Here is an 18893-nt window from a genome sequence, read left to right as displayed (position 1 = left end):
AAAGTACTGAGTAAAGGGTCTGAATACTTATTATAAATTAGCAACATTTTCTAAAAACCTGTTTTTATTTGTCATTATGGGGTATTGTGTGTAGATTGATAAGGAAAATAAACAATTTCATCAATTTTAGAATAAGGCTCTAATGCAACAAAATGTGGAGGTCAAGGGGTCTGAATACTCTCCGAAGGCACTGTATCTCCATGATGATGCTCACTGGAGCCATCAGGGAGGAAGGAATGCTCCCGACGTCTCTTCACTGCCAAAGTTCAGAAGGCCTGTATTTGCTGCTACTGCTTTTCCTGGAGACATGGACATTCAGTTGCTGAACACATGTAGCTACACATTGCTCCTTTCCTATGAGGGCTGGAGCCTTTGGAGAATGTAGAGAGGCGGTAGAGGAGTGGTGGTGTCTGTGGTGATGGTCAAGGGGCGCATTGGGAGTTCTGCAGATTACAGAAGAGCGCACTGTAGGACGATTGGAATCAATCATATGAGGCCATTGACATTCAACCACAAGAAACAATGAGCCAACAGTGGCTAATTAGACATGGCGCCTGCTGTGTCTGAAATGACTGAGCTGTTTAGGGGTAAACATTTTACTGGACAGTTGGTACACATATCCTTGGGTTTACATCTGAAAGAAGGGATGGAGGAGGGAAGTAAACAAAGAGGTGGTATATCCTTTTTTTCCTACATTTTTTCCATGTCTTCCGCTTGGGAAGTTTGGATGTTTAATTACATACAAACAATTTACATTCTGGGTCACCGTAAACCATTCTGTTCAAAACTAATTCAGAGTAGAAGACATTTGTTAGCAGTCCTCAGGTCATTCCTGCTAAGTAGCACCATACTGTAAAATGTATAAAACTGTAATATTGAACGCAGCTGAAGACTGTACTTTGATCTGCTATCAAATTCCACAGATTAAATTCTTCATGGCCTAAACATCCCCTCATCCTCTTCCTTTCAGGCCCAGACTATATTTTCTCTTTGTTTGTAATTAGAGCATGCCCTCCCACAGCTATATGTTGGCATGCATTGGAAGGGGCTGGTCTCACACATCCATTAAGCCACTTCAAGACCACAGGGGGAACTTGGATGTGCCTCCAGGGCTTTTCCCCAGACTGCCTTGTGTGTGGTACTGTTTCCCTTTATCTTCTAGCTCTGGTACAGTCCCAGGCCGTTAAAGTACAAATGTACCCTTTAAAATAAAAAAACAGTAATACCAGAAACAAATGGCATAGGCACTTGTTTGGGCATAGAGAACCCCTACTGATCTCCTGAACGTAACTTTTGGGAAGCATTAAGAGACATCAATAAGAAAACATTGACTTTTACTGTGTCTAACTCATAACACCACGTCTGTCATCCATTTCCTGAGCAGTTTTACTCTTACAGCTGCAGTAAATACAACTTTGTGTGTCCTATTGCTTGATTGGCAAATTGTTTACGCATTATTAACATGTCTTTAAAACAAACAGAACACAGGTCAACTGTTTATTCATTTTGAGTTGGTGCTCCACTTACTCTTGGTGAGTGTGTCATTGATTCGGAAACTGCACAGGACCTTATGGACATTCCGAGCATGGAGGAAGCCATTTCCTCTCACCACCACCTGGAACGTTTCTAGAGAGGGAATAGAGAAACACAATGACTGAGGAGGCATACAGCCAGTTAGAGTGTAAAACTGAACTGAATTTGTCACACCATGTGTTCAAGCTAACATCTGAGTCTATCATCTCAGCATCTCACACTCTGGTCACATTCAGCCAACAAACTCTAAACCACCATGCCCTGACCATAGTGGTTGTTGAAGATAAACTATTTTTTCTGAATGCCTTAAGAATTGAGATTTTGCTGTCAATGAGACTTCAACTGCAGTTGTCCAGACATTTGGAGATTTAGTGGCTCTCTGGAGCCAATATCACATAACGCAGAAAACCTGAAGCGTAAATACTTATTTTTACAGTGAGGAAAGTGGTGTGTTGTAAGACTGTAGAATGGACAATGACGGCAGCATTACACATCAGATAAAAGAGAGAAAGAAATTATTTGTGTCCTTAGTACAGTAGTTTTGTTGGGACTAGGTCCAGGTTGAATCCTTCATGACAAAAGAAGTTGCTGCTACTGTGTGTAGGAGATATTTACTGCACACCAGTCTGCTGGCCCTGCCAAGTCTCGTCCTGTTGTGCGCTCCAATAGGAGGGGGCCTTAAAATGTCTGATTTAATGATCTGAGGCCAGAGAGGATAAATACAGGCCAGAGGTCTGTACACTTACCTCCTGCACAGATACTGGAGGGTTCCACTGCCAGGATCTCAATACAGGACTTCTTTAAGATCTGTGGGAGTAAGAGAGACATGTGGGCTTTGGGCCAAGGTCTGGCTTGTTACAGAGCATTGTGTGTTGCTTTATTGAGAGTATTGGTTTAATAATATAATCCCTATACTCCTTTTACTGGCAATTACAGTATCAGTGTGTACAGTGTGTACCTCTGCTTAATGTCTCCTGTTCTCCTCTCTGTGCTCCTCTCTGTTCTTGTGTTCTGGGTGTACATCTCTCTCTATACCCCCACTGTTCAGAGAAAGTATGTGTTGTAAGCCTGAAGATCGGTTTGATTTACTGCATGCTGTCCTTCTTTATTGAGTCTGAGCCAGCAGCTTTCAGCATGCTGTTAATGGGCTCCAGATGCCAGTCAACTTGTCTGACTGACCTCTAGCTCTGTTAGAGGAACTCAGTGCCCGGGCGACAATGGCCTCTCCACGACTCTCCTTTTCTTTCTTTCCTTCCTCCGCTATTGAAATAGTTTGAGCGGATACAAAAATATAAGTCAATACCTTTGAGGTGGAAGCTATACTGAATGAATGCATACACTTTGATCCTGTTTGGGTAGACTCCACTAGCGTGGATCAAAAGCTGGGAGGTCAGAGTCACAGCAGGTTTTCCTGAAATTCTGTTTCTGGTGAGTTTTGATGGATGGAATATTTCTGTTTATTGTTTTCTTTAATCCTATTCTCCCTTGTTTCCTATTTGATTAATGTGTTAATGGATTTAGATATGTACTGCAGTGAGAATTATTGAACACAATCTCTGGATGGATGGTGCAGTGTACATTAAAGATGCTGTTTTCTAGCCTTCCCACTGGGCACAGACGTCAGTTCAACGTCTATTTTTCGTTAAGTTATCTTCCAAAAATGTCACAATAACATTTGATTTATGTTAAAAGTTGGATGAAAAAAATATGAAATTCCCTTTACCTTAATGTCTTTTTGCAAATCCAATCCGTTTTTACATTGATTCAACCTTATCACGTATCATTTTTTGTTGTTGAAATGACGTGGAAACAACGTTGAGTTTTTGCCCAGTGGGATCCTTGTGTTAGTCGTCAAGGCTGAACCTCTTACCGAATCAATGACCCCCTGCAGTGCTTCAAAGCCATCATTCACTGGGAAGACATGGTCCTTGCTATCAGCAATCATTGCCAGCTGAGGAAGAAAAAAAAGTGTCATACAGTTCTACACAGCCACCAGCCTCTTTTCCAAATGACGTTTGGGATACAGTTTGAGACCAAGTCAAATCAGAGCACAATGAAGCAAGATGCGTCAACACACCTGTGTCTCATTGAAGTCCTTCACCCCCACGCAGTATACTGAGGCACCCAGACTCCGCGATCGGTTGGCCTGTCAGGTATTCACAGAGGAGCAAAAACAGGAAAGACTGTCGACACCTGGAATCGCACTACATCAATCAAAACACATACACTGAGAACACTCCAGATAGCTACAGTCTTCGAAAAAAAAGTGCTATCTAGAACCTAAAAGGGTTATTCGTCTGTCCCTATAGGATAACCCTTTGAAGAACTATTTTTTGTTCCAGCCGAAGAACCCTTTTGGAACCCTTTTTTCTAAGAGTGTACTCTGGACACCGATGGGTAGATTTGACAAATAGCTAAGAGCATTGACCTCTGGCTGACTGATATTCAATAAAAATAATTAGACGTTGACGGAAACCATTTATTGGCAAAAGCCTGTAGACTAGAGCCAACAGAGCCCATGAGCCAAATGTTACATTTCATGAACATCTGAAAGAAGGCCCTACAGAGCTACGCTGACAATATTATTCAATATGAGTGACAGGACGTTTTTAACTATTGTTGCAAGGCTCCCTGCTCAGGAGCCTTGCAACAATTATTGTTGCAAGGCTCCCTGTTAAGTGACACTTTCCCCACACATTTTGAAAGCTACTGAGAGAGATATCAGCCTCACTTCATCAATGTCTGAGTGGCTGGCCTTGCTGTCTGCATGTGTCCAGGGGTGTTTGGAAGTGATTAAAAAGCCCCAGCTTTGCACCCCTGCTGCACCTGCACTCCCAATCCCAGCCCAGTCTGGGTGGGGGGGAAATCATTGGTTCCTTTTGCAGATGTGTGGCGAATGACTGGGCATTTTTAATTCACCGGGCATATGGGAGATATCAATCTGACAGACGCTTTGACCTCCTTTCCCTTCTCTGGAAAGAGGGGATCAAAGTGTTACCGAGGTGATGTACAGTATATGGTGCTGGTGTTTGATCTGTGCCCACAGTAGTGCAAGTTCTGTTTACAATTTGTGGTCTTGTCTCCCTCTCGCTCGCTCTCTCTCTCTCTCTCCCTCTCAATTAAATTAAATTCAAAGGGATTTATTGGCATGAGAAACATGTTTACATTGCCAAAGTAAGTGAAATAGATAATAAACAAAGGTGAAATAAACAATAAAAAATAAACAGTTAACATTACACTTACAAAGTTCCAAAGGAATAGAGACATATATCATATTATGGCTATATACAGTGTTGTAACGATGAACAAATAGTTCAAGTACAAAAGGGAAAATAAATAAACATAAATATGGGTTTTATTTACAATGGTGTTTGTTCTTCACTGGTTGCCCTTTTCTCATGGCAACAGGTCAAAAATCTTGCTGCTGTGATGGCACACTGTGGTATTTCACCCAATAGATATGGGAGTTTATCAATGGATTTGTTTTTCGAGTTCTTTGTGGGTCTGTAATCTGAGGGAAATATGTGTCTCTAATATGGTCATACATTTGGCAGGAGGTTAGGAAGAGCAGCTTAGTTTCCAACTCATTTTGTGGGCAGTGTGCACATAGACTGTCTTCTCTTGAGAGCCAGGTCTGCCTATGGCAGCCTATCTCAATAGCAAGGCTATGCTCACTGAGTCTGTACATAGACAACAATTGGAGGTGTACCTGTAGATGTATTTCAAGGCCTACCTTCAAACTCAGTGCCTCATTGCTTGACATCATGGGCAAATCAAAAGACCTAAAAAAAAAGATTGTAGACCTCCACAAGTCTCATTCGTCCTTGGGAGCAATTTCCATACACCTGAAGATACCACGTTCATCTGTACAAACAATAGTACGCAATATAAACACCATGGGACCATGCAGCCGTCATGCCGCTCAGGAAGAAGATGCATTCTGTCTCCTAGAGATGAACGTACTTCGGTGCGAAAGGTGCAAATCAATTCCAGAACAACAGCAAAGGACCTTGTGAAGATGCTGGAGGAAACAGGTACAAAGTATCTATATCCACAGTAAAACTAGTACTATATCAACATAACCTGAAAGGCCGCTCAGCAAGGAAGAAGCCACTGCTCCAAAACTACCATAACATAGCCAGACTACGGTTTGCAACTGCACATGGGGACAAAGAGAGTACTTTTTGGAGAACTGTCCTCTGGTCTGATGAAATAAAAATAGAACTGTTTGGCCATAATGACCATCGTTATGTTTGGAGGAAAAAGGGGGAGTCTTGCAAGTCAAAGAACTCCATCCCAACCTTGAAGCATGGGGTGGCAGCATCATGTTGTGGGTGTGCTTTGCTGTAGGAGGGACTGGTGCACTTCACAAAATAGATGACATCATGAGGATGGCCAATTGTGTGGATATATTGAAGCAACATCTCAAGACATCAGTCAGGAAGTTAAAGCTTGGTCGCAAATGGGTCTTCCAAATGGACAATGACACCAAGCATACTTCCAAAGTTGTGGCAAAATGGCTTAATGATAACAGTCAAGGTTTTGGAGTGGCCATCACAAAGCCCTGACCTCAATCCTATCGAAAATGTGTTGGCAGAACTAAAAAAAGCACGTGCGAGCAAGGAGGCCTACAAACCTGACTCAGTTACACCAGCTCTGTCAGGAGGAATGGGCCAAAATTCACCCAACTTATTGTGGGAAGCTTGTGGAAGGCTACCGAACACGTTTGACCCAAGTTAACAATTTAAAGGCAATGCTACCAAATAATAATGTTGTGTATGTGAACTTCTGACCCACTGGGAATGTGATGAAAGAAATAAAAGCTTAAATAAATTATTCTCTCTACTATTATTCTGACATTTCACATTCTTAAAATAAAGTGGTGGTTCTAACTGATCTAAAACAGGGAATTTTTACAAGGAGTAAATGTCAGGAATTGTGAAAAACTGAGTTTAAATGTATTTGGCTAAGGTGTATGTAAACTTCTGACTTCAACTGTAGGTGTTTGTCCCCCTGTGTGCTGAGAGTGTCAGGTTCTTGTCCAGTTCTGGCATTTAGGTCGTAACAGACCAGTACATGTCCCTGGGCCTGGAAATGGTTGATCTCCCCCTCTAGGTTGGAGAATCTGTTAAAGTATGGGATTCTATTGGGGGGATATACACTTCCGTTCAAAAGTTTGGGGTCACTTAGAAATGTCCTTGTTTTTGAAAGAGAAGCCCACTTTTCGTCCATTAAAATCAAATTGATCAGAAATACAGTGTAGACATTGTTAATGTTGTAAATGACTATTGTAGCTGGAAACGGCAGATTTTTAATGGAATAAATATATACAGCTGAATTCGGAAGTTTACATAGTAAAAAACTAATTTCATGTATGTTTTCATGGAAAACTAGGACATTTCTAAGTGACCCCAAACTTTTGAATGGCAGTGTAGGTAACACACATGAGGCCATTTTTCTCTGTGGAGATCATTTCCATATGAATTTTCTAGCCCGATGTAAAATGCTCCTGTTTTGACTAATTTAATAGAGTGGGTTAGGTTTGCTCTATACCAAATTAGCATTAGCCCCTTGAGTCTCTTCCTTTTCACATCCGGTAGTTTGGTGGATTTGACTACCAACTCTTTGTAACCTAGAGGGCAACCTGTGGGTCAGTCTCCTCTATACCATGTTTCCTGTAGGATTACAATGTCTGTATTTTCAATTTATTTGATGAAGTCTGGGTTCCTGCTCTTTAGGCCAAAGGCAGATGCCTTCAGACCTATCTCTTTCGCTCTCTCTCTCTTTCTGTTCACACAACTAAATACAATTAAAGAGCTTTATTGGCAGGGGAAACATATGTTTACATTGCCAAAGAAAATGGAATATACAGGTTGTGCTTACCTCCCTCTCAGCATAGTAGAAGAGGTCCTCATGCAGCTCCCCATCTGTGAGAGCAATAATAACACTTGCGGTACGGTATCCTATAAACAGACACAAAACCTTTGATTCAGATCTAAATGCTTCCACAGAGCTATTCAAATAATAATAATAATAGACAAACAGATATACTTGAGAAATTAATATATGATGCAAGACGTACAACAGGAATAAATTGAAATATTTTTATTGAACTACACACCTTCAGAGTTTCCATAGTATATCTGCTCACTGGCCTGTAAAAGAGGAGGAATTGGATTGAAAAAGGACACTGGCTAAATCTATCCTGTGAATAAAGCAACTATTCATACTGATACAGGTGCCATTTTGTCTCTGAACCATGGTCTTTGTTCTTGAGTCAGTGTGGAGATAGATTCCAGCTCAGAGCTCAGCTAAAAGCAGACAGCTCACCCTCTGGATGCCTTCGTGCATAAAGGTGTCTCCCCCTGGAAGTACCCTCTGGAGCTCCTCCAGACCTTTTCGAATCTGCTCCCTGAGCAAGCAGACCAAAAGACAGATGAGAGGGCAGTTCATACTCATAATGTATCACCCCTCAGCCTGCAGAAGTACCTATCTCATTGATATAACTGCAGCTATAAAGCTATGAAAATCGTAAATTGCAAGACCTTAAAGAAGAAGTAGCTATAGGTATTGATGTAAATAGAGTCATCATAGTGATACATGTGGTTGATATGCTACTATTAAATCACACTGTCAAACTAAAACATTGGGTACAGCATTAAACCTTGTGCATGCATGCACATAATCTTGAATGACAAGTGAGTCGCTTTCAGCCCCAAAAAATAGAACTGTGAATGAATATTTAACAGATTTAATTTTTTACTGTTTTCTTGTGAAATTCAGTCTTCTTTGTAAACTAAAAGCAGACAGACAGACAGATATGAAATGACAAAGACAATTGTTTTTAATAAGCACAGAAACAATCTATTTATTGAAGTGTCATTCCATTTCAGAGAGTAGTGATGGGCTTTGTGTGTGCTTCAGGTTTTAAGAGATCAAGCTTAGATTTAGGGATCTATTGCCACAGGACACTGTCCAGCAGAGAGTAAGGAAATGAGTCTTGTGTAAAATGAGATAGCAGGAAGACCATAAACATTTAAAAAGTTTCAGTGCCTGTGTGGAAACTGCCTGAAGAAAGATTAGACACATATGCAACACATGATATATTATAAGCCACATGCTGAAGCATACCGTTTGCCAAAGGATTGACAGCATTGTCAGTTGAGCTTAATGTGAGGGTATTGTGATTTTTTTTATGTCTCTAATTCAATTTAACAAATCCTGCATGTTTATCTGGTTTCTGTGTTCTTGATAATCAACTCAGTTCAGAATCAGCAAATAGCTGACATCTTGTGCAGACGTAATACCCAAATCCTAAGAAAAAAAAGATTGTTCCCTTACCTGTCCTCTGTAAGCCGCATCAAAATCCGTCCCTCAGTAGAGAACACAATGAAGGACATGCGCAGCTGTGGACTGGAGAGAAATTAACAATACCCAGACCATTTATATTAATGTTCTCTCTGTTGTCATTTCACTAACAATCACAACAAGCAATGAAATACATCATACCCACACCATGTGTGGTTAATGGTTAATATTTGTGTTTATTTATCTAAAGTTTATATTCATTACAGGGTATTTCAACAATGTGGGACAAAGTATTCTCACCTTATGAACTTGTGAGCCAGATGTTCCACAAAGTGATAGATTTCAACCCAGTGGTGCTGCACACTCCCAGATCTGCGAAGTGAGATGACATGTTGATGAGGAGTTTGCATAACAGAGTCTGGAGGAAATTGAGAGGTTAAGGTACCGGATTGTGAAAGGGAGTCAGGGGGGTCGAATTGTACTTTATCTGTAGAAAGGCAGCATCTGCCGTTAAACATTTTCACTATTATGTGGATCCTTCTCTACAGTCAGAGTGTTTGACGCAAAGGCTTGAATGTGCATCAAATATGCACACCAAGCTTTTGCACTTCCTACAATATTTTCTGTAATCAACTAACAGAAAGCATATTTCTACTTAACTTTGTGCTACTTTTTCTGCACATCATGCTGTATCCCCACCTAGTGTACACACTTCATCCTATCCAACCATTACAGTTTGGGATGATGTTTATCTTGGCTGCATGCAGTCTTTTCCTCCCTGTGTGTAATTGTTATACAGTTCCTCAAGCTGTCTGACTTCACTACTGTAGTAACACTGCGGCCTGTATGCTCTTCCTACCAGAAAATAGCTTCGGAAGCACACATTCCATTTGAACACGTAACCTTGGTTGAAGGGCAATAGTGTACAGTAGTGTATAACTCTGATTGATTTATTAGATAGTTGCCATCTTTGGACTGCCCCATCGATATCATACTGATGCAGAGCAGTGACATCATTCTTCTCAGATTACTTTCAATGTTTTTATAATGCAGCCCCAGTAATGATCTTAGTGTTATTTGAGTCAGGAAAATGATCAGTCATAATACCTGCAGTACCGGTCAACAATTTTTCTTTATTTTTTTAAACTATTTTCTACATTGTAGAATAATAAAGAAGACATCAACACTATGAAATAACACATATAGAATCATGTAGTAACCAAATAATGTGTTTTGGAAGAATCTGAAGAATCTTATATTTGAGATTCTTCAAAGTTGCCTTGATGACAGCTTTCCACACTCTTGGCATTCTCTCAACCAGCTTCATGAGGTAGTCACCTGGAATGCATGTGAATTAACAAGTGTGCCTTGTTAAAAGTTAATTTGTGGAATTTCTTTCCTTCTTAATGCGTTCGAGCCAATCAGTTGTGTTGTGACAAGGTAGGGTGGTATACAGAAGATAGCCCTATTTGGTAAAATACCAAGTCCATATTATGGTGAGAACAGCTCAAATAAGCAAAGAGAAACGACAGTCCATCATTACTTTAAGACATGAATGTCAGTCAATCTGGAACATTTCAAGAACTTTGAAAGTTTCTTCAATTGCAGTCACAAAAACCATCAAGCGCTATGATGAAACTGGCTCTCATGAGGACTGTCACTTGAAAGAAGACCCAGAGTTACCTTTGCTGCAGAGGATAAGTTCATTAGAGCCTTCATTACCAGTCTCAGATATTGCAGCCCAAATAAATGTTTCACAGAGTTCAAGTAACAGACACATCTCAACATCAACTGTTCAGAATAGACTGTGTGAATCAGGCCTTCATTCCCTTTGGGTTGTGCCGTGACGGAGATCTTTGTGGGCTATACTCGGCCTTGTCTCAGGGTGGTAAGTTGGTGGTCGAAGATATCCCTCTAGTGGTGTGGGGGCTGTGCTTTGGCAAAGTGGGTGGAGTTATATCCTGCCTGTTAGGCCCTGTCCGGGGGTATCGTCGGATGGGGCCACAGTGTCTCCCGACCCCTCCTGTCTCAGCCTCCATTATTTATGCTGTAGTAGTTTATGTGTCGGGGGGCTAGGGTCAGTCTTAAATCTGGAGTATTTCTCCTGTCTTATCTGGTGTCCTGTGTGAATTTAAGTATGCTCTCTCTAATTCTCTCTTGCTTTCTTTCTTTCTTTCTCTCTGAGGACCTGAGCCCTAGGACCATGCCCCGGGACTGCCTGGCTTGATGACTGCTGTCCCCAGTCCACCTGGCCGTGCTGCTGCTCCGGTTTCAGCTGTTCCGCCTGCGGCTGTGGAGCCCTGACCTGTTCACCGGACGTGCTACCTGTCCCAGACCTGCTGTTTTCAACTCTCTAGAGACAGCAGGAGAGGTAGAGATACTCTGAATGACCTGCTATGAAAAGCCAAATGACATTTACTCCTGAGGTGCTGACCTGTTGCACCCTCGACATCCACTGTGATTATTATTATTTGACCCTGATGGTCATCTATGAACATTTGAACATCTTGGCCATGTTCTGTTTTAATCTCCACCCGGCACAATCAGAAGAGTACTGGCTACCCCTCATAGCCTGGTTCCTCTCTAGGTTTCTTCCTAGGTTCTGGCCTTTCTAGGGAGTTTTTCCTATCCTCCGTGCTTCTACACCTGCATTGCTTGCTGTTTTGGGTTTTAGGCTGGGTTTCTGTACAGCACTTTGACATATCAGCTGATGTAAGAAGGGCTTTATAAATACATTTATTTGATTTGATTCATGGTCGAATTGCTGCAAAGAAACCACCACTAAAGGACACCAATAAGAAGAAGAGACTTGCTTGGGCCAAGAAACACAAGCAATGGACATTAGACCGGTGGAAATCTGTCCTTTGGTCTGAGTCCAAATTTGAGATTTTTGGTTCCAACCGCCGTGTCTTTGTGAAATGCAGAGTAGGTGAACGGATTATCACCCCATGTGTAGTTCCTACCATGAAGCATGGAGGAGGAGGTGTGTTGGTGTGGGGGTGCTTTGCTGGTGACACTGTCTGTGATTTATTTAATATTCAAGGCACACTTGACCAGCATTGCTACCACAGCATTCTGCGGCGATACGCCGTCCCATCTGGTTTGTACTTATTTCTTACATTAGTACCCCAGGTCATCTTAGGTTTCATTACATACAGTCGAGAAGAACTACTGAATATAAGATCAGCGTCAACTCACCATCAGTACGACCAAGAATATGTTTTTCGCGACGCGGATCCTGTGTTCTGCCTTACAAACAGGACAACGGAGTGGATTCCATGCAGCGACCCAAAAAAACGACTCAGAAAAAGAGGGAAACGAGGCGGTCTTCTGGTCAGACTCCGGAGACGGGCACACTGTGCACCACTCCCTAGCATTCTTCTTGCCAATGTCCAGTCTCTTGACAACAAGGTTGATGAAATCCGAGCAAGGGTAGCATTCCAGAGGGACATCAGAGACTGTAACGTTCTTTGCTTCATGGAAACATGGCTCACTGGAGAGACGCTATCCGAGGCGGTGCAGCCAACGGGTTTCTCCACGCATCGCGCCGACAGAAACAAACATCTTTCTGGTAAGAAGAGGGGCGGGGGCGTATGCCTTATGGCTAACCTGACATGGTGTGATGAAAGAAACATACAGGAACTCAAATCCTTCTGTTCACCTGATTTAGAATTCCTCACAATCAAATGTAGACCGCATTATCTACCAAGAGAATTCTCTTCGATTATAATCACAGCCGTATATATCCCCCCCCAAGCAGACACATCGATGGCTCTGAACGAACTTTATTTAACTCTCTGCAAACTGGAAACCATTTATCTGGAGGCTGCATTCACTGTAGCTGGGGATTTTAACAAGGCTAATCTGAAAACAAGACTTTTATCAGCATATCGATTGCGCAACCAGGGGTGGAAAGACCTTGGATCATTGTTACTCTAACTTCCGCGACGCATATAAGGCCCTGCCCCGCCCCCCTTTCGGAAAAGCTGACCACGACTCCATTTTGTTGATCCCTGCCTACAGACAGAAACTAAAACAAGAGGCTCCCACGCTGAGGTCTGTCCAACGCTGGTCCGACCAAGCTGACTCCACACTCCAAGACTGCTTCCATCACGTGGACTGGGAGATGTTTCGTATTGCGTCAGATAACAATATTGACGAATACGCTGATTCGGTGTGCGAGTTCATTAGAACGTGCGTTGAAGATGTCGTTCCCATAGCAATGATTAAAACATTCCCTAACCAGAAACCGTGGATTGATGGCAGCATTCGTGTGAAACTGAAAGCGCGATCCACTGCTTTTAATCAGGGCAAGGTGTCTGGTAACATGACCGAATACAAACAGTGCAGCTATTCCCTCCGCAAGGCTATCAAACAAGCTAAGCGTCAGTACAGAGACAAAGTAGAATCTCAATTCAACGGCTCAGACACAAGAGGCATGTGGCAGGGTCTACAGTCAATCACGGACTACAGGAAGAAATCCAGCCCAGTCACGGACCAGGATGTCTTGCTCCCAGGCAGACTAAATAACTTTTTTGCCCGCTTTGAGGACAATACAGTGCCACTGACACGGCCTGCAACGAAAACATGCGGTCTCTCCTTCACTGCAGCCGAGGTGAGTAAGACATTTAAACGTGTTAACCCTCGCAAGGCTGCAGGCCCAGACGGCATCCCCAGCCGCGCCCTCAGAGCATGCGCAGACCAGCTGGCCGGTGTGTTTACGGTCATATTCAATCAATCCCTATACCAGTCTGCTGTTCCCACATGCTTCAAGAGGGCCACCATTGTTCCTGTTTCCAAGAAAGCTAAGGTAACTGAGCTAAACGACTACCGCCCCGTAGCACTCACTTCCGTCATCATGAAGTGCTTTGAGAGACTAGTCAAGGACCATATCACCTCCACCCTACCTGACACCCTAGACCCACTCCAATTTGCTTACCGCCCAAATAGGTCCACAGACGATGCAATCTCAACCACACTGCACACTGCCCTAACCCATCTGGACAAGAGGAATACCTATGTGCGAATGCTGTTCATCGACTACAGCTCGGCATTCAACACCATAGTACCCTCCAAGCTCGTCATCAAGCTCGAGACCCTGGGTCTCGACCCCCCCTGTGCAACTGGGTACTGGACTTCCTGACGGGCCGCCCCCAGGTGGTGAGGGTAGGCAACAACATCTCCTCCCCGCTGATCCTCAACACTGGGGCCCCACAAGGGTGCGTTCTGAGCCCTCTCCTGTACTCCCTGTTCACTCACGACTGCGTGGCCACGCACGCCTCCAACTCAATCATCAAGTTTGCGGACGACACAACAGTGGTAGGCTTGATTACCAATAACGACGAGACGGCCTACAGGGAGGAGGTGAGGGCCCTCGGAGTGTGGTGTCAGGAAAATAACCTCACACTCAACGTCAACAAAACTAAGGAGATGATTGTGGACTTCAGGAAACAGCAGAGAGAACACCCCCCTATCCACATCGATGGAACAGTAGTGGAGAGGGTAGCAAGTTTTAAGTTCCTCGGCATACACATCACAGACAAACTGAATTGGTCCACTCACACAGACAGCATCGTGAAGAAGGCGCAGCAGCGCCTCTTCAACCTCAGGAGGCTGAAGAAATTCGGCTTGTCACCAAAAGCACTCACAAACTTCTACAGATGCACAATCGAGAGCATCCTGGCGGGCTGTATCACCGCCTGGTACGGCAACTGCTCCGCCCTCAACCGTAAGGCTCTCCAGAGGGTAGTGAGGTCTGCACAACGCATCACCGGGGGCAAACTACCTGCCCTCCAGGACACCTACACCACCCGATGTTACAGGAAGGCCATAAAGATCATCAAGGACATCAACCACCCGAGCCACTGCCTGTTCACCCCGCTATCATCCAGAAGGCGAGGTCAGTACAGGTGCATCAAAGCTGGGACCGAGAGACTGAAAAACAGCTTCTATCTCAAGGCCATCAGACTGTTAAACAGCCACCACTAACATTGAGTGGCTGCTGCTAACACACTGACACTGACTCAACTCCAGCCACTTTAATAATGGGAATTGATGGGAAATTATGTAAATATATCACTAGCCACTTTAAACAATGCTACCTTATATAATGTTACTTACCCTACATTATTCATCTCATATGCATACGTATATACTGTACTCTATATCATCGACTGTATCCTTATGTAATACATGTATCACTAGCCACTTTAACTATGCCACTTTGTTTACATACTCATCTCATATGTATATACTGTACTCGATACCATCTACTGTATCTTGCCTATGCTGCTCTGTACCATCACTCATTCATATATCCTTATGTACATATTCTTTATCCTATACACCTTACACTGTGTATAAGACAGTAGTTTTGGAATTGTTAGTTAGATTACTTGTTGGTTATTACTGCATTGTCGGAACTAGAAGCACAAGCATTTCGCTACACTCGCATTAACATCTGCTAACCATGTGTATGTGACAAATAAAATTTGATTTGATTTGATTTGGTAATATCTGTTTTTCAACAAAACAATGACCCAACAGACCTCCAGGCTGTGTAAGGGCTATTTGACCAAGAAGGAGGGTGATGGAGTGCTGCATCAGATGACCTGACCTCCACAATCACCCGACCTAACCCAATTGAGATGGGTTGGGATGCGTTGGACCACAGAGTGAAGGAAAAGCAGCCAACAAGTGCTCAGCATATGTGGGATCTCCTTCAAGACTGTTGGAAAAGCATTCCATGTGAAGTTGGATGAGAGAATTGCAAGAGTGTGCTTAGCTGTCATCAAGGCAAAGGGTGGCTACTTTGAAGAATCTCAGATATAAAATATATTTTGATTTGCTTAACACTTTTTTCATTACGACATGATTCCATATGTGTTATTTCATAGTTTTGATGTCGTCACTATTATTCTACAATGTCGAAAATAGTAGAAATGAAACTTTTGGCTGGTACTGTACATGTCAATGTCTTTGTAATGCAGCCCCAGTAATGAACTTATTGGAGTCAGGTAAATGATCAGTCATAATGCCTACATGTCAATGTGTTTATAATACAGTCCCAGTAATGATCTCAGTGTTTTTGGAGTCAGGTAAATGATCGGTCATTATGTGTTTTTGAAGTCAGGTAAATTATCAGTCATTATGTGTTATTGAAGTCAGGTAAATGATCAGTCATTATGCCTACATGCCCGAGTGACTGTGTATTTTAAATTAGGCCAGTCTGACGGGGCTGTAGCAATGTACGGTTGCTCTGCGTCACTATGTATGCATTGCTGACAAAATGAGACGCATACTGTTTCTTTTCATTTCATTACAGTGTATGGATTTTTCTCGATTCATTACAGTTACACACAGTTATTAACTTAAAGGTCCAATGCAGCCGTTTTTATCTCAAGATCAAATCATGTCAGGGTACCTTAGTGTGATTGTTTTAAATTCAAATGGTCAAAAATAAATGAAAATAGGTTTCCAGCTAGCACATAATGTTCTGAGAACCATATGTTTCTTAGACCTTGGTGAGAACGTGGTTGCCCTGTCGTTATTTTGCAAACAACTGTAATGGAATTTTAATGTTTGTGCTTTTCTTGTAACAAATGTATGTGTTCTATTTATGTGCTGTTATATAAACCAATTTCTGTGTTCATGCTAGTGGCTGACTGAACGAATCCCCACTATCAGTCGCTGCAATTTGGCAGTACGCCCAGACCTTGTTTTGAGAACGAGAACGAAAGATCTCAGTTTCAAGGTCTTAGCTTAGAGAGAAGAAGCCTCACGCGTTCTGACTCCTAGAGATGAACATACTTTGGTGCGAAAAGTACAAAGGACCTTATGAAGATGGTGGAGGAAACAGGTACCAAAGTATCCACAGGAAAAACTAGTCCTATATCGACAACCTGAAAGGCAGCTCAGCAAGGAAGAAGCCACTGCTCCAAAACTACCATAAGAAAGCCAACCTACGGTTTGCAACTGCACATGGGGACAAAGATCGTACATTTTGGAGAAATATTCTCTGGTCTGATGAAACAAAAATAGAATTGTTTGGCCATAATGATCATCATTATTTTTGGAGGAAAAAGGGGGAGGCTTGCAAGCTGAAGAACACCATCCCAACCGTGAAGCACAGGGGTGGCAGCATCATGTTGTGGGGGTGCTTTGCTGTAGGAGGGACTGGTGCACTTCACAAAATAGATGGCATCATGAGGCTGGAAAATTATGTGGATGGAAAATTACGTGGATATATTGAAGCAATGTCTCAAGACATCAGTCAGGAAGTTAAAGCTTGGTCGCAAATCAGTCTTCCAAATTGACAATGACCCCAAGCATACTTCCAAAGTTGTGGCAAAAAGGACAACAAGTTCAAGGTATTGGAGTGGCCATCACAAAGACTTGACCTCAACCCTATAGCAAATTTGTGGGCAGAACTGAAAAAGCGTGTGCGAGCAAGGAGGCCTACAAACCTGACTCAGTTACACCCGCTTTGTCAGGAGGAATGGGCCAAAATTCACCCAACTTATTGTGGGAAGCTTGTGGAAGGCTACCTGAAACATTTGACCCAAGTTCAACAATTTAAAGGCAATGCTACCAAATACTAATTGAGTGTATGTAAACTTCTGACCCACAAGGAATGTGATTAAATAAATCATTCTCTCTACTATTATTCTGACATTTCACATTCATAAAATAAAGTGGTGATCCTAACTGACCCAAGAGAGGAAATTTTTACTAGGATTAAATGTCAGGAATTGGGAAAACTGAGTTTAAATGTATTTGGCTAAGGTGTGTGTAAACTTCCGACTTCAACTGTACATCTTTCAAAAGCTTGTTTTCCCGGAGCATATTGTTAGCTAGTCCATACAAGTCTATATTCTTTGTAGACGTAGTGCTTCGTGCTGAAAGATTGGTAATTTCCTGACATCCGATTGGTTACTGGCATTTACAGGCCCTTTCGGGAAACCTGATTGGTTAAAATACCTCGTGCCGCGCAGCACTTCCTTGTTTGAAAATATCTCCAGCGAAGAATCAACGTAAAGCGAGACAAAATTAGAAAATCTCAAAGAATATACCTACAGTATGTGAACAAAAACAGGCGATCTCAGTTTATCAATGCGAGAAAAGCAGTGAATGAATGAAAACATTTGACTGATCCACCAATTGAGGCAGTGGTAGTACAGGTAGTGGAGAAAAAGGAGGTAGCCTGCAGCAGCGCGTTAAGACGCAAATGAGTTGAGATGAAGATGATAACTAGCAGCGATCAACCAGACAGCAGCCAGCCAACAGTGGCTTTTATTCCACATCTCAAATAATCCAACTTGTTCATGATTTGATTTGTCAGTCCAGTGTCTAAACACACAAGTTTCTATTGTCAGAGTTTTGGTTGCACACATGCAAATTCTTTTGATTAGAAGAAATGTACTGAAAACCCGAATGTAAACCTGATACCCAAAATATTTTAAATGTTTGAAATATCTTTAAATAATGTCTGAAGTACAGGAAAACTTAATAGGACAGACTGACCTCTGACCTAGTGAGGCCCGATCACCCTCACTAGAAACACAGGAGACGTTGTCTTTTTTATGGGCTATGTAAAAACAAATAATTAAGAAGAATAGTCCTATGTGTGATTCACACCACGAGAAGGACAGAGAGAGAGAACTGTGTCTAGTCTATTTTACCATTACCTTATGGGACACAATTATGTCCTTATGGAGTTATCAAGAGATAATTTGATTTGTTATTCTAATTTGTTTATTTTTGATTTAACAGGCAGTATTTATTTTTTGGGGGGGATGCATGATTCACAATGTTAAGTGTCATGTGTCCAAAGGGGGAATTACCAGTCCCCTGGGGCCCTTTCGTAAATATGAAAATGTTTTTTTTCACATGCTTGCCTGTAAAAGGAAAAAAATAGGTGTTGGTAATGAATGACAGTTACTCCAAATTAATTTAAGTTTTCCCTCAGTGACAGATTTGTATTGCTGTTGTTTTCTTTTCTTTTCCTTAGTTTTGTCTTGATTCAATAACAAATCTCACCAGATTGAGTCTGC

General features: G+C 42.2%; 1 protein-coding gene across 1 annotated transcript in view; it reads right to left on the bottom strand.

Annotated features, from left to right (window-relative positions):
* Nucleotides 1-18893, bottom strand: part of LOC112248470 (anthrax toxin receptor 1) — a 51000-nt gene that overhangs the window by 24346 nt on the left and 7761 nt on the right. The window contains 9 exon segments of the mRNA XM_042320560.1: nt 1528-1626; nt 2280-2340; nt 3404-3484; nt 3611-3679; nt 7417-7496; nt 7655-7688; nt 7864-7945; nt 8875-8946; nt 9142-9213. Coding sequence (XP_042176494.1) covers nt 1528-1626; nt 2280-2340; nt 3404-3484; nt 3611-3679; nt 7417-7496; nt 7655-7688; nt 7864-7945; nt 8875-8946; nt 9142-9213 — 650 coding nt within the window.

This window comes from Oncorhynchus tshawytscha, linkage group LG04 (genome assembly GCF_018296145.1).
Source record: "Oncorhynchus tshawytscha isolate Ot180627B linkage group LG04, Otsh_v2.0, whole genome shotgun sequence".
NCBI classification, from domain to species: Eukaryota; Metazoa; Chordata; class Actinopteri; order Salmoniformes; family Salmonidae; genus Oncorhynchus; species Oncorhynchus tshawytscha.
Note: the sequence above shows the minus strand (reverse complement) of the source record. Positions and strands in the feature narration are given on the sequence as shown.